At 43.2% G+C, this 13,934-nt stretch overlaps 1 protein-coding gene across 1 annotated transcript in view; it reads right to left on the reverse strand.

The window, feature by feature from the left end:
• The window catches only part of VMP1 (vacuole membrane protein 1), a 53,180-nt gene that overhangs the window by 13,428 nt on the left and 25,818 nt on the right, over positions 1–13,934 (reverse strand). The window contains exon 7 of the mRNA XM_009076267.1: positions 3,318–3,398. Within this exon, the coding sequence (XP_009074515.1) occupies positions 3,318–3,398 (81 nt within the window). The remainder of the gene's footprint in view (positions 1–3,317; positions 3,399–13,934) is intronic.

The following is a 13,934-nucleotide window of genomic DNA, read 5'->3' on the forward strand; positions in this document are numbered from 1 at the left end:
CTCTTGTGCCTTAATGATTACAGAAATGATAATATCACATCACTTGAGTCTCTGGGATTCAGCTAGACAATTCCAGCCTCATGGTCCCTCCTTACCCCGGTGTTCTGAGGCAAAAGCTAACACCAATTTTCCACGTGAAATGCACAGAAACCACAGCAAAGCCATTCTGAGTGATTGATCAAATTTTCTCCCTGACAAGCACATCCCTCCTGGAAGCCAAAGCTCGACCTGATCCCCAGGGATTTCCAGCTGAGACCCTACACTACAAACTGCATTTATAGCCATGTGTCTCCACTCTGAGAGCTCTGATCAGATTTTACTAAGCATGTGCATTTCATTTGAAATTAGAAGTTGGCTTGACTTTTGGTACTGTGATATTATCTGTGAAATATTTTGGAAATGAAACCAAGACAGTATCCACATCCCAACCTTTCCCTGTTGTTCTGGGTTTGACAGGGACAGGCTGAGGGAGCACAGGGGGTGTGACTCCTGGGAGCAGTGAGGGACTGGGTGATATCCTGCAGGACTGTGTTGGTTTGATCCACAGATGAAGAAATAAGGAGTGTAGATCGTTAAGGGATAAAGGACAGGAACTCTGCCCCGACTGGGAAGCTGCAGCCTGTGAGAAAGCTCTGCAGGGTTATACTCAGCTGGTACAGAGCAGCAATTCAAATTTATGAGCAGCCACAACAGCACCTGCAGAGGAAGAAATCTGAAACGGTCTCTAATCACGGCCCGGAACGGTCCCTGCCCAGCTCCTCCCAGCAGAGCTGGTTCTTCACCTGGGACTGCTGTCCTGGGCTCAGAGGGCTGGGAAATGACTGACCCACACCCAGCACAGCACTGAGCTCCTCAGGGTCAAATCTGCTCCAGGCCTCACTGCTCTTGGTTGGCTGGTCTGGGGTTTCTCTGTGAGCTCACCGAGGTTTAATTGCTGCAGTGCTGCTGGCACAGAGGGAGCAGAGAGCTCCAGGGGCACTGTGGGTGCCACCAGTGCACTGACATGGTGAGGAGTTACTCAACGAGTCCCTCTGAGGGTATATAAGTAGCTCAGGGAGGTTTCTCTGTGCTTGTTACCAAGAACTGCCAAAAGAGCCCACAAAGATGTGAGGGCAAATTCTCACAAGTCCCAGCGAGGATCTTCAGGGCTGAGTCTTGCTTTGTTCCTCCTGAGCTGCCTTGACACAGAAATAAGCTCCAGACAACACTTATGGCTTCCTTACTGCCACCAAACAACGTGACAGGCAGTTACTTCACTGGAGAAACTTGCAGAGTTTCTACCTCCATTTGATGGTGCTTTATGCAGCACTTAAGCCACCACAGACAACAACCCACAGCTGGGACAGTCATCAGCACTGCATGGGCAAGTTCCCTGATCATAAAAAACACAGCACATAAAATACTGATTCAATTCCAAAAGTAAGATCACGGTTATGAAGGAGGCAAGGGAAGGAGACACTTCCCAGCGTGGAAAGAAGCAGGAGAAGCCTTGAATCAAAGCCCTGAACCAGATACAATGCCAGGAGCACATGGGCACTGCCTCCCTCACCTTCACACGTGCCCAGTCTGCACCAGTGCCGTCCAGAGCCTCTGCCACACCTCACCCTCAGCTGCTGTGTGAGCACACTGACAGCCCTGGGTGTGCTGTGGTGGGTGGCTGGCTCCTCATCCCTCTCCCAGCACAGCTGGGGCAGCACAGACACCAGGGCAGAAAGAGGGAAGAAGTTAAACAAATGTTTAAGTATTGCTAAGCAGGAACTACAGAGTGTTTACACGTCACCTCTGGTGTTTACCAACTCCTTCCTCATGTTCTCCATTCATCCATACTCCACCTTGTCCAGCCACTCCAGGAACTCATTCCTGCCACCTCCAAGCTGCTCTGGTGACACAGGACAGGGAACAGCCAGGGCAGGGATGTCTCACAGGACGGTGACTCGGGAGCAGTGAGTCGGGGCAGGGAAGGAGCCTGAGAGCTCCCTGGGTGGAAAGCTTCAAGGAACAGCTCAAAACCTATGTCTGTGTCCACTCTAAACATCAAGACAGCTCAAGAGATTAGTGACCAGCAGCTTTATGCCAGCAGCTGTAACCAGATTAATTCTTTCCAGCTAACACAGGTTACCTACAGCTGAGCAAGTCGTTAGCGATGTCATCTCTACAATTTAGGAAACTCAGAGAGATGCTGGACAAGTGTGGAATGAATACCTCATCAGCAGAGCAGCTGGATAACGCCGTGGTTATTCCAGAGGAATGGGATGGTGGGGGCCCCACACTGCCCCCAGTTCGTGTGTGGGATGAGGAACAAGGCACACCATCCCTGCCATTCCTCGTTAAGCTTACAGAGAAACTCCGATGGTTCTGTATTTTTCTGCTCTGACAGAACAGCATTATCCTACTTAAACCACTAAAACTGCATCAGTGGAGATGCTTTGTATCACCTCTTGCTGAGAGAGAAAAGAGCTGCAAACAGTTTGTAGCTCACAGCTATGACTGAAATCTGCTCCCTCCCTCTGCCCTCTCTGGCTCCGACCGACCCAGAGAGCAGGGTTAGGAGGATTACAGTGGATGGATACCCTAATCTGGATTTAGACAGGTAGTTTTCCACTCTTCAATCCATGCAAACCTCTGGATTGGAAGATGTCAAGCACTGTACACAAACAGCTAAAGAAATGATAACCTAGGTCCAGCAGATTCCATAGGCAATAACTGAGCTGTGGCTGTAACCACAGGAAAACTGTCAGTGGGGTATGAGCTGATCTGCTGGATATCCACTGCCACAGAGCAGCTATTAGAGAAGACATGAGCAAATCCAGGGAACATCCCTGGGCTGACACAGAAACTTCTGGAATTTTGTCTTAGTTCAGTCTTTTCTAAATTCTCCTTCCTGCAACAAACCTTTGGCATCATCAGTGACCTGACCTGTTTTATCAGGTTTCCCCATACCAGGCTGGACTAGAGAATTAATTGCTTTATCATTTGAAAAATATAAACCACTAGAGCTGTCCTTTTCTGATGGATTAAAATGGAAACAGAACTATTCCAAACTCATCACCTTCCCAAGAGAACTAGTGACAAAGGAGTAGTAACTGTCAACTGGGATTATCTGCAGCATTCCCTGTGTTTGGTACTACCCTGGCACTGGAGTTTCTCCATGCTGTCTTGTCAGTCCCACAGTGATCCCATTTCTCTGGGCACCACGGAGAGCACAGGAATAGTGAACAAGGATCGTGTGGACTCACAGGTCCCAGCACTCATTTCATGCCACACATTCAACCTGCACTTTGTGCTGACAAATCCTCCTGTTCCTGACATGAACTTACCGAGGCACAGGCCAAAATCCCAAAGAATCCAACCCTCTGCACCAGGTTCTGCACAGCCAGTTTGGCTCGGGAGGCAAAGTCCTGCAAACCAGGAAACAAAGTGTTACTGAGGCAAAGCCCAAAGGAACAGACCTAAAATGTGTCTGATTTCCATGTCCTCCTTCCATGGGGATTTCCTACCTAGGAACTGGGAGAAATTCTAAAAGAGAAAGGCAGTTTGAGGCTCAGAGAGGAGAGAGCAATTCCCAGTGCTGAGGGTGAACATCTGAGCACACACCGAGCTGAGGTTTGTTCCCTGAGCTCTGTGAGTGGCACTGAGCTCTCACCACCAAAAAAAGTTTTCTAGTCTTTATTTCCTTGTATCTCTGAAATGCCAGTGCTGCTTATCCCTTATTCCTTAAACAGCCAAAGGGAATTCATTCCTTCCATGCCATTTCCAGCATTAAAAAGGTACAGAACAACAACAAAAAAAATCCCTTTATACCCTTAGATCTGTTCTCTCAAACTCAGGATCTGAATCAAAACAGCCAATTCCAGGGCCTGTCCACAACAGACTGGGAAAAGTTATTCAAATCCACAAAGCTGGATTTCTTCTTTGAAAAAATCCTTTCAAAATCCTTTCAAAGCAGTGAAGGTTCAGCCTCTGGAACAATTTGGAGTTGATCTGCTCCAGCTAACAACATGTACCTGTTGTTATTTTGGGATCACAACTTATTCCCGAGATTCACAAACACCCAGGAAAAGTTTCAGAAACCAAAAGTAAAGTTTTCACAAAAAAGTTTTTTGTTTGCATGTGAGAAGTGAATTTACATGAGAATAAAATGACTTTGGAATTACATGAGAATAAAATGACTTTACTTTGAAAGGAGAATAAAATGACTTTGGAATTACAGGAGAATAAAACACATAATATTTGTGTATATTGATACAATGAAATATATCAACACAACATTGAGATAATTAATGTAATACAACATAAAATAATGGAATTCTGGGAGAATAAAATTCCCTTCAAAACAGTCCAGAGGGTTAAAATCAAGGTCAGTATTCCCTGCTGAGGCTTGGGGAGAATAAAATGACTTTGGAATTACAGGAGAATAAAACACATAATATTTGTGTATATTGATACAATGAAATATATCAACACAACATTGAGATAATTAATGTAATACAACATAAAATAATGGAATTCTGGGAGAATAAAATTCCCTTCAAAACAGTCCAGAGGGTTAAAATCAAGGTCAGTATTCCCTGCTGAGGCTTGGCCACAGCAGGGACAGAGCTGGGAATCTTTGGGAAGAGAAAGCATCAAAAAATAATTATTAATTCCCTTTTAAAAGCCTCAAAAAGCAATTATTAACTCCTTTTAGAAGCCTAACAAACAATACAGAGCTGATTTTCCAGGAGCACTGCAAAGTCACTAACTGCAGAACTGTCTCTGTGTTGTAGGAAACTATCAGAAAAATCACCCCAGGAAATTACTTTAATCAGTAATTAATGGTAGTCTAAATTCCACATTTACTACTGAATTGTAGAATGTAGAAAATAATTCACTTATTGATTAAAGCACCTACAGATCATCCAGAGAATATCAATTTATTGTACCTGTTACAGCTATTAAAACCTTCAATGCACAAATTATTTGACAATGTTCTCTGAGTCTTTTAAATTCTGAGCTAGAGAACTGACCATTTTCTAGGTATGATTAAAAAAATTAACCAATCTATAACACAGCCATTTATTTCTTTTTACAGCCTCTTTCAGGGAGTAACTTTTCTCCCTTCCTGTGCTTGAAAACAGTTAAATTGGCAAGTGAAACAAAACAATTCTTACTGAAGTCAGAATAATTCTATTTATTCTACTTTATATTGGAAAAAATAACCCAAATTTCAGGGAATATTTCACTGACAGAAAAATGCCAAGGAATTGAGTTTTCCTACGTGTTACACTGAGACATTTTTAACCCCAGGAAAATAGAAAAAAACTCTAGAATATTCTCCAGGGGTGATTTGCTCCCTCTGAGCAGGAGTCACTCCCTTGTAAAAGGGAATCACAAAACATTCACTTTTAGCTCAAAACTGTTCCTGGTCGTTCTGTATTTCATTACAGATAATTAACAGTATCAATCTATTGTATATAACTACTATTATGTTTTTTATTGTCATGCAATTTCCAAATAATTTTATTCTTATGTAAATTCACTTCTCACAAACTTGGTGAAAAACTTTACTTTTGTTTTTTAAAGTGTTTCCTGGATGTTTGTGAGGCTCAAGAGTAAATTGTGAGCCCAAATTCACAATTTTCCTCCTTATCTCCAAACACTCCTCAGGGTTGAACCAATATTTTCACTTTTATAAGCCAATAAATAATCTTTTCTCACAGCTCCATAAACCTCAGTGTGAAGGAGCCTTAAAATCAAGCACTACATTGATATATTTCCCTGGAAGTTGATTCTATTCTGATTTTAATGTATTTACAACAACAACAAAATCCTATTCCTACATTCAGTGTATCAATGTCTCTTAGCCTGTGCTGCTGATACAGTTGGATTAGTTTTCCCAGCTGAAATTAGAACTAAACTCTCCAGCAAATAACCTCTAAACTAATACTTGCTTTAATAAAATATATTCTTATAATTGCAGAGAAATTTGCTGTATTAATTAGGCTAAGCACAGATTTTAATCCCATTTCTGACAGAGAAACAGCTTCTCCCACTCCCATTTCTAGTTTGCTGCACAATTCAATGCCTTGAAACTTATTTTTTTTCCCTCCAGCTAAACACATACAATTTGGTTATAAAACCCATGATGAAAATGTTTAAAAAAATGTAATAATTTTGTCTCAAAAAAAATATCCCAAACTAATGTTTGGGCAATTTTTTTCACCTTCTTAATGAATAGCTTGATTTTTAATAGTTGTTACTCAGATTATTTCTTCTTTAAGTTTTGGGTTTGTGTTAACAAAGTACTCATGGAAAGCACATTTTTAAGTTCTATAAATTTCAGTGAAGAACTTGTAATTTATTTTCCTTTTTTAAACTTTCCAGATAAGCCAAATGAAGGATTTTTTTTCCCCTATTTCCCCTAATCTAATCACAGAAAGAATCAGAAATTGATGCATTGTATTTCTCTGATACAATCACAGCTCTGAGTGATTTGCAGGGCAATAAACCCACCAAGGCAGCACCAAAACTATGGATTTAGAGTCTGAAATTGACTTTCTGAAGACAAGTTCAGAGCTACTTCTGTTTGGTTCCTTCCTTAAACGGAGTTTGTCAAATCTTTGCAACATCTGCCACAATAAAAAACCTTCAAAGTTTCATTTCTTGAGAACACAATTAGCAGTTTCACAACTTTTACCTATTTCACAACACAATTTCTCTCCTGCACAGGGAACAATAATCTTTTCTCCAGTTTGTTCAGCCTTTGCAATACAAGAAAACAACTTTTATCACTTACTGCTGAAGAATAAATTATATCACAAAATAGAGCAAAAATTAAATACATATCTATGAAAAAAAAAAAAAAAAGATGAAAGTTGAGCTACTTACAGGCAAAACATATTCCCCCCAAATTTAAGTCTCTAGCCTGGAGTTGCCTCTCAGCTCATGTGATTCACTCTTTGTTCCCTCTCCGGGTACTTTAGCTCACTGTGTCCCTTTCAAAGATGATTTGTTTTTTTGGGTTTGGAAATAGATTTCCTGTGGCTGCTACAGCACTGGCAAAGGAAGGTTAAATGATTAAACATTACTTCATTGGGTTAATCATCAGATTTCTAGAACTGGAATGGAAAGAAGAGGCACTGAAAGGTCAGGGATGAAGAACTGATTCACAAGTCTCAGCTGGTGCTCCAGGAAGTTCTCTCTGCTCAGCTCCAGTCCAGTGGCACATTGAGTCAATCCAACATTTAGTACATATTGCAAAGACAAAAAAAAACAACCCTCCCAAACCTCCAAACATACAGAGAGTAAAGAGAAATGACATATTTCACTGCTAAGTAAGATTTACCACGAAGTTCCTCTTTAACTAGGCCTTACAGAGCAGCTCTGTGTCCAACGTGGACCTCTCATCCCTATAAAATTGTCCTTCCTGAAGGACTGAATGGACAATCTTAATTACAAGGCTTCAGCCCATCCCTCTGGTTTATTTGGTTTCCATTTAGAATTCTGCTTCTTCTTTCTCCCTAAGCTGCACAAGCTCTTCTGGATTTCAGTCAGGAACATCTCACTAGATTTAGTTAAGAAGCATGAGGAAATAAACAACTTTAATAAACCAATTTTTCCTCTTTTCCCTCTGTAACAGATTCAGGAAACAGAACAGTCACAATTCATTGCTGCCACTGAAATGTGAAGCCTCTTTTTCCTTACTCTCCCGGAGCAGAGATGGATCCACAGCAAGTGACTAGTTGTGGGAGCACTGTCTGAATCCCAGTCCAGAGCCAAACCCTCACCGTGACAGAGATGTGTTCTCCACAGCCTGCACAGATGGAGCTGTAAGGATTAGGCACCATCACAGTTCCTGTTCTAACCTGCAGCTGCAATCAGATTTTAGGAGCACTGAGGAGGTTATGATTCCCAACTCTCCCTGAACACTGCTCTGCTGACAGTTGTCAATCCCTGAAAGACACGATCCAAACTTCAATGATCTGAGGCCTGGAAAAACATCCCCTATCACATTTCTGCTGGAAATGCCTTAAGCATTTCACAAACACATTGGTAATATTGGCAGAGGAAGGCCAGGACAGAAGGGAAGGAATAAATGAGCCTAAGTTCCATCAGAAGCTCATTGTGTGCAGGTTCTCCACTCCTGAGACCACACAGTGCCTCAGTGCAGGCTGGGGGAGCTCAGTGGTGTGAGCACTAATGCAGTTGCTCAATCAGGATGTTAATTAAGTGGCAGGCAGTAGCCTGAAGAAGTTCAGAGTAAATTTCTAGAAGGCTTGGGAGAAATCACACAGGGTTTGCTAGCCTGGTAAAAACAGGATTGTGCATGAACACTGACAATAAAAAGGCATAAAGGAGATGTGGATGTGCAGCACTGTGGTGGTTCTCCACCAAGCAGAGATGGATGCTCATCCCAGTCCACAAAGCTGTCACGTGCACATGAGAAAAGTGGAAAATCCTTCAAGATCTGAGTGTAATTTATGTTACTGTCCCAATATTTTCCTACTAGAAGAATTTTAATGACCCAAATAATAAGCTCAAGAGGAGAACAGTTTTCCCCCAAAGACTGAAGATGAAGTATGAAATCTCCAGCCCAGATTACCCAAATGCTAGGCCCCTCAGCACTGGACAGGCTGCACAGACAGTGCCCCTTTTTCTGTAAAAATCTGAGTTATGTTAAAAATGAGCTGCACAACATTTTGTTTCTTCTGCCTTTCTGTTACAACACAATGGAATCAAACACAACTTATGGGAGAATGACCATTTGTGGTTAGGCAATGGAATCCAGAATTCCAAAGGACTGGGAAGAATTATGAACTCGTTGGAATAATGTATGAACTGCAGGAGAGCAGATTTAAAGGAGTCTGGTAGCTCCCCATGGGCTGAGAGGTCACAACACACATCTCTTCAGGGAAGCAGCAGATCAGCAGTGACACTTGAAGAGCAACACACCAACCTGAGCTAGATGAGGAGAGACCAACACACAGTGGATAGTCACTGCCTACCCCAGGAAGGAGCTCATCACTCAGTGACCAAAAACCACCTCATACCTCTCCCCAAGACATCAAAGGTGACAGACCCAATGAGTAAAGCCCCAGGAAGCTGCAAGGAGGAATGTTTTGATAGTGGCTCATGGAGGAACTGATCTCCCAATCCATCAGCTGCAGCAACTCCTGACATCTGAGCGTGGATGGGAAGGCTCTGGATGTCTGCTCTAGTGCACTCCAAAAAATTTCCAGCTTAAAGCAAGTACAGGGCAAACTAAATGGGAAGTTCCATCTTGATGCTTGGAGAGCAGAGGGTGTGAGGGGGAAGGTTTAAACTCACTTATCACTCCAAAATCTGGGAAAGAATGATCCTGTCTGGGAAAGTGAGCTGTCAAAAGAGAAAGTTAAAGGTTTTCAAGGACTGCTGAAAGCAGCTAAGGGAAGGTGACAGGTCTAAGCAAACTCTGAAGGTTGAAAACAGAAATTACACCTAACAGGCACAGGACAGACACTCCAGATTCTGAGCTCGGGAGGGAAATAAGTTTCACTTCATGAGGAGTCTGGATTTTTCTGAGACATTAAATTCTGGGAAAGGAATAGGATAATTATGGAAAAGTTGCAAGAGAAAAATACATTCATGTTGGAAAGATGCTCATCTTGGGGACTTGGTAAACTCAGACATATGAGTAACTGCAATCAGTACTTGTGCCAGAAAAACTGAAGTTTTTCCCATAGAAAACACAGTTAAACTCATTGTCCTCACCATCAGATTTTAGAACTGGGGTTAGAAAAGACACAGAGCTATGTGAGGAGCTGAATCCTATGGGAGCAGAGCACACCAGAGGGGAAGTTTTTATTCCACTACAGCCTTTGCTTTCCCTGCTCATTGAATTTTAGCCTGTCTTGAAGTGTCAAACTCCCATGTAATGGATCCACTCTGTGGTAAATAAGATCCCTCCATTCCCAGTAGCCAGTCAGCTCTGGATCAGACTATTAGCACGAGGAACTTCCAGGTATTTTCTTTATTTCATTAACCATCTGTACCATGGTAAGAACATTTGCTTTCCCTCACTTCTCCCTCTCCTCTGGACCTTGGGAGAATAATCAGCAAACGTTTTTTCATGATCAGCTCAATCTCAGGAGCTTCAGGTTCAAGATTTCAGACAGTTGCACTCAAGTTTGGAAGGAATACACCCAAGAGGACACACAGAGCTCAGGGACTTAGTTGCCACACTCAAACCTAGTGCAAACATTTTAACCACTACAGCTGAAGCTCTCAGACTCCTCTATAAAAAGTCCTTTTGCTTCACACTGTAAGAATAAAGAAATGTTGTGAAGAATAAGACACAATTAAAGGAAACAGGCTGAAGGAAGAGGAAGGAGCATGTCCTTTCAGCCTTATCAGATCTGTCCTGCAGAGCAGTAGCCCTTTCAACCACATCCCCTGCTCCTCAGCTCAGGTCTGTGCTGCAGCAAGCAGCAATGTCTCCACTCTGACACTGCAAAAACATGAAATAAAGGGATTTCTTCACTTGCTAAAGAGCCACTTTCTATTCCCATCTCTCAGATCTGGCAGTGAGCAGATCCTGCAGTCTGTTTTCACGGAAGAGCTGTCAGTTTGTCTTGTCAGCAGTTGGGAGAGATTACCCAGAGAGGTTGTGCAGCCTCCAGCCCTGGAGGGCTCCAAGACCAGGCTTGACAATGCCCTGAGGAATCCGAGCTGACCTCATGGACAACACTGCTCTGAGCAAAAAGTTGGCCTAGAAACTGCCTCAGGTCCCTTTCGAGATGAATTTTTCTGTGATTCTGTAACAAGACACTACAGCCACCTACAGAGAGAGGATTGGAGTAAAAGCACATCCCAGCACTCTGGTTCCCACACAACTGCCATGGATCTCTGCAGCCTTTGCTTCCACAGCCAGAGAAGTTGTGCAGCTGTTTACACCACCACTGCAGCTGCAGTCAGTGCTCCTTTCACTCCCAACTACCACTGCAATGAGTTAGTGTGGCCACAGCTCTGCCAATCTACTTATAACAATTCCAGGACACTGACAACTCTTTTTAATCCATTAGAAATGACCAAGTCCTATTTCCAGGTGGTTCAAGATCCAGATGTTGTAAGGAAGGGCTCATGGTTGCTGGGATGAAGTGAGTTATTGCTTTGCTTTAGCTACCACCATCAAGAACTGAAGCAATTTTTGATTACCAGACAAATAAATTGACCTTTTCAATCTCTGACCAATCTGAGAAAAGTCATCAACACCAAGAAAAACACACAGTTCCTCCACAGAGAGCTAAGAAATAAGGTAAGGATTAAAATCCCCCCACAAAAAATAACTTGTAGAGAAGAAGTGAGGAACTTCTTCCACAGCTGACAAAGCCTTCAGCACACACAAGTGTTCCCTCTCAGCCCAGCAGATGTGCAGTGCTGGGCAGACCTCTCCCTGCAAGGAGCAGAGGTTCCCAGACAGCCCAGAGAAGTGCTCTGCATACCAGACTCTTGTACAACACAGATATTTAAACAGTGTCTGGAGCAGAAGGGGGGGGGGGGGGGAGCTATTTGCTTGATTGTGAGACTATCATTAATTTCTATCCATCACCGAAGGCTCTCCTTGAAAAAATACTTTGAAGTAACTTACCTGCCCCAACTTTGGATCATTTATTGGTCTTTGTCAGAATAAGGGGAGTGAAATATCAACTGTTCAGGACTGAATTTTCCCCTTACACACTTGTGTTGAGCATTCCCAACACACAGAGAACAGGACATGCAAATTCAATGGCAGAGTCTAACAAACTGCTTCTCCACATCTACCAAGCAGACACAGCCTGCAAAGTCTCCAGGACACCTGGGGACACTCCTGAAAAGGTTCATTTCTGTTGCAAAGTGAGAGATTTGGTACTGAGAAAGATCTGATCTAGTATTGAGTGCAAATGTTGCAAAGTCATCTGGATTTCTGCAGTGGCTCAGTGATTTCTGTCTTTACACACTAACCACGGAGAGGAGTTGTAGGGAACAGACATCATCACAAACAACTGCTGGCAGCAGAATGTCCGACAGTCACCTCTGGCTCAGCAGTAGTGATTAGGAATGCAATGCTCACTGCTGTTTTTTCCTCGTCTGGGAGCAGGTGTGCAGATGAATAGAACAATGCAGGCACGAGGCTTCCCCACTGCCCTGCCAGTGGCCAAAGAAACCCAGCAAGGAGTTGCCTTACACACTGGTTACTCACAGCTCCCATTGTCTACTCTCTGCCCTGTTAACTCTTTGCTACCTCTTTTCTCAGCATGTTCTCTGGAACAAGTTCCCCATTTAAAGCTTTCATTGACTCATTCCGAAGCTTATCTCAATTTGGGAATTTTGGAGAACAACTCACAACTAACTGTTCCTCAGTTTATTCACTGCTGACTGTATTGTCTGTGAAAACTCACCACCCTCTCTGAGTTCACTGCCACTTTGCCTCCTCACTCCCAAGCGCTCACAGGGAGATTCTAAAGTGAAGCTTCAAGGTCTGATCAGGTTTGAATGTCTATTTAATTACAGGCCAAGATAAAAGAGGTAAAAAACCTTCCCTACAGCTATTAACAAATGCAGCCTCAGGCTCCAGGAATGCAGTGTGTGAGGAGTAACCCCCTGGAGCAGCACAATTGATAAAGAGAGGAAGCTGATGAGGAAAGGAAGTGACTGGCAGACCAAGAGAAATTCTGAACAGAATCTGGTGTTGGGTTTAACCAGGTTATTTCTGGGAAAGCACAAAAAAAAAGAAGTCAAGGTTTCCCTGTTATTGTCTGTGACCCTTCCACTTCCATTTTTGTGATAACTGCTGAATAAAAACCTGCTCGTGGTCTGCTTTGACTTCTTTTTTTTATTGTACCAAATACCCCTGAAAGCTGTTGATTACCAGGCAGCAGCCAGGGAAGCCTTTCCAAGCAGGAACTTATCAGATAGTAGCTGTTCATTTAATCATGGGAGAGATCCGTTTTTAATTTGGCCATTTTCACCCTGCTAATTAAGTGAGCTTTTATTTATTAGTGAAACCTAATCATTCCATGTGAGTGAAGTCAGAGTGTCGTGTCAGAACACAGCGCTGGGTTCTCCCCATGGCTGGGTGTGGTACAGACTTTGTTCTGCTGCAAACACAAACCCCACATGGAGATGTGGAAAAGCAAATCCAGCTGAAGGCACCCAGGGCTTTCAGCATCGCTGGAACGATGGGATTAACGTGTCTGACTGTCACTATCAGAGAAGTTCATCAGTTTAACTCCTTGCTCTCGAGCAGGAAGTTGCTCGCTGGAACTCCTGACGCAACCCAAGCGAAGCAGTTGCAGCTCAGTTTAATCCGAACCCTCTCGAGTCCACGTTGACAAATTCTTTAACAAGCCCTGTGGTTACAGGGAAGCTGGTTTCAGTCTGAGTCACTCCTGTTCAAACAGTTTACTGGAAATGGAGGGGAGGGGGAATTTTCAGAGAAGTCATGTGATGGCCAGACAAACCACAACCAGTAAAGGTTCAGTGGAGGCAAAAACAGGTCCCAGCAACAACTGACATCCAGTGTGCAGATGGCACTCAGTCATCTGCAAACCAGTCCTGCTGCATCTCAGCGTTTCTATGGATTTAACCCTTTTCCAGAGGCAGGACACAGCTTGGAAAGTAAACAAACAGCAGTGGCTGATAGTAACATAGGCAACTAGAAAATATGTTTACATGGAAATTTGGCTGCAGTAAGGCTGCACAGAAGCAAAGCTCGATGTGTAAATCATTAGTTCTTAAAAATATGCCACTTAATGAAGCCAAACACTCAGAGTCATTAAGGATTAGATATGCAGCACAGATATCAGGACTTTCCCCTCTCAGCAAGGAGCACCAGGATCCTGCAGGGCCCACGCACTGTCACTGAGTACCTGGAGGGAAACTGGCACGGAAAGCTTCGTTTTCAGCAGAAACCTCCCTCAGCTTGAAGTGTTTCAGCA

This window comes from Acanthisitta chloris, unplaced genomic scaffold (genome assembly GCF_000695815.1).
Source record: "Acanthisitta chloris isolate BGI_N310 unplaced genomic scaffold, ASM69581v1 scaffold21846, whole genome shotgun sequence".
Lineage (NCBI taxonomy): Eukaryota > Metazoa > Chordata > Aves > Passeriformes > Acanthisittidae > Acanthisitta > Acanthisitta chloris.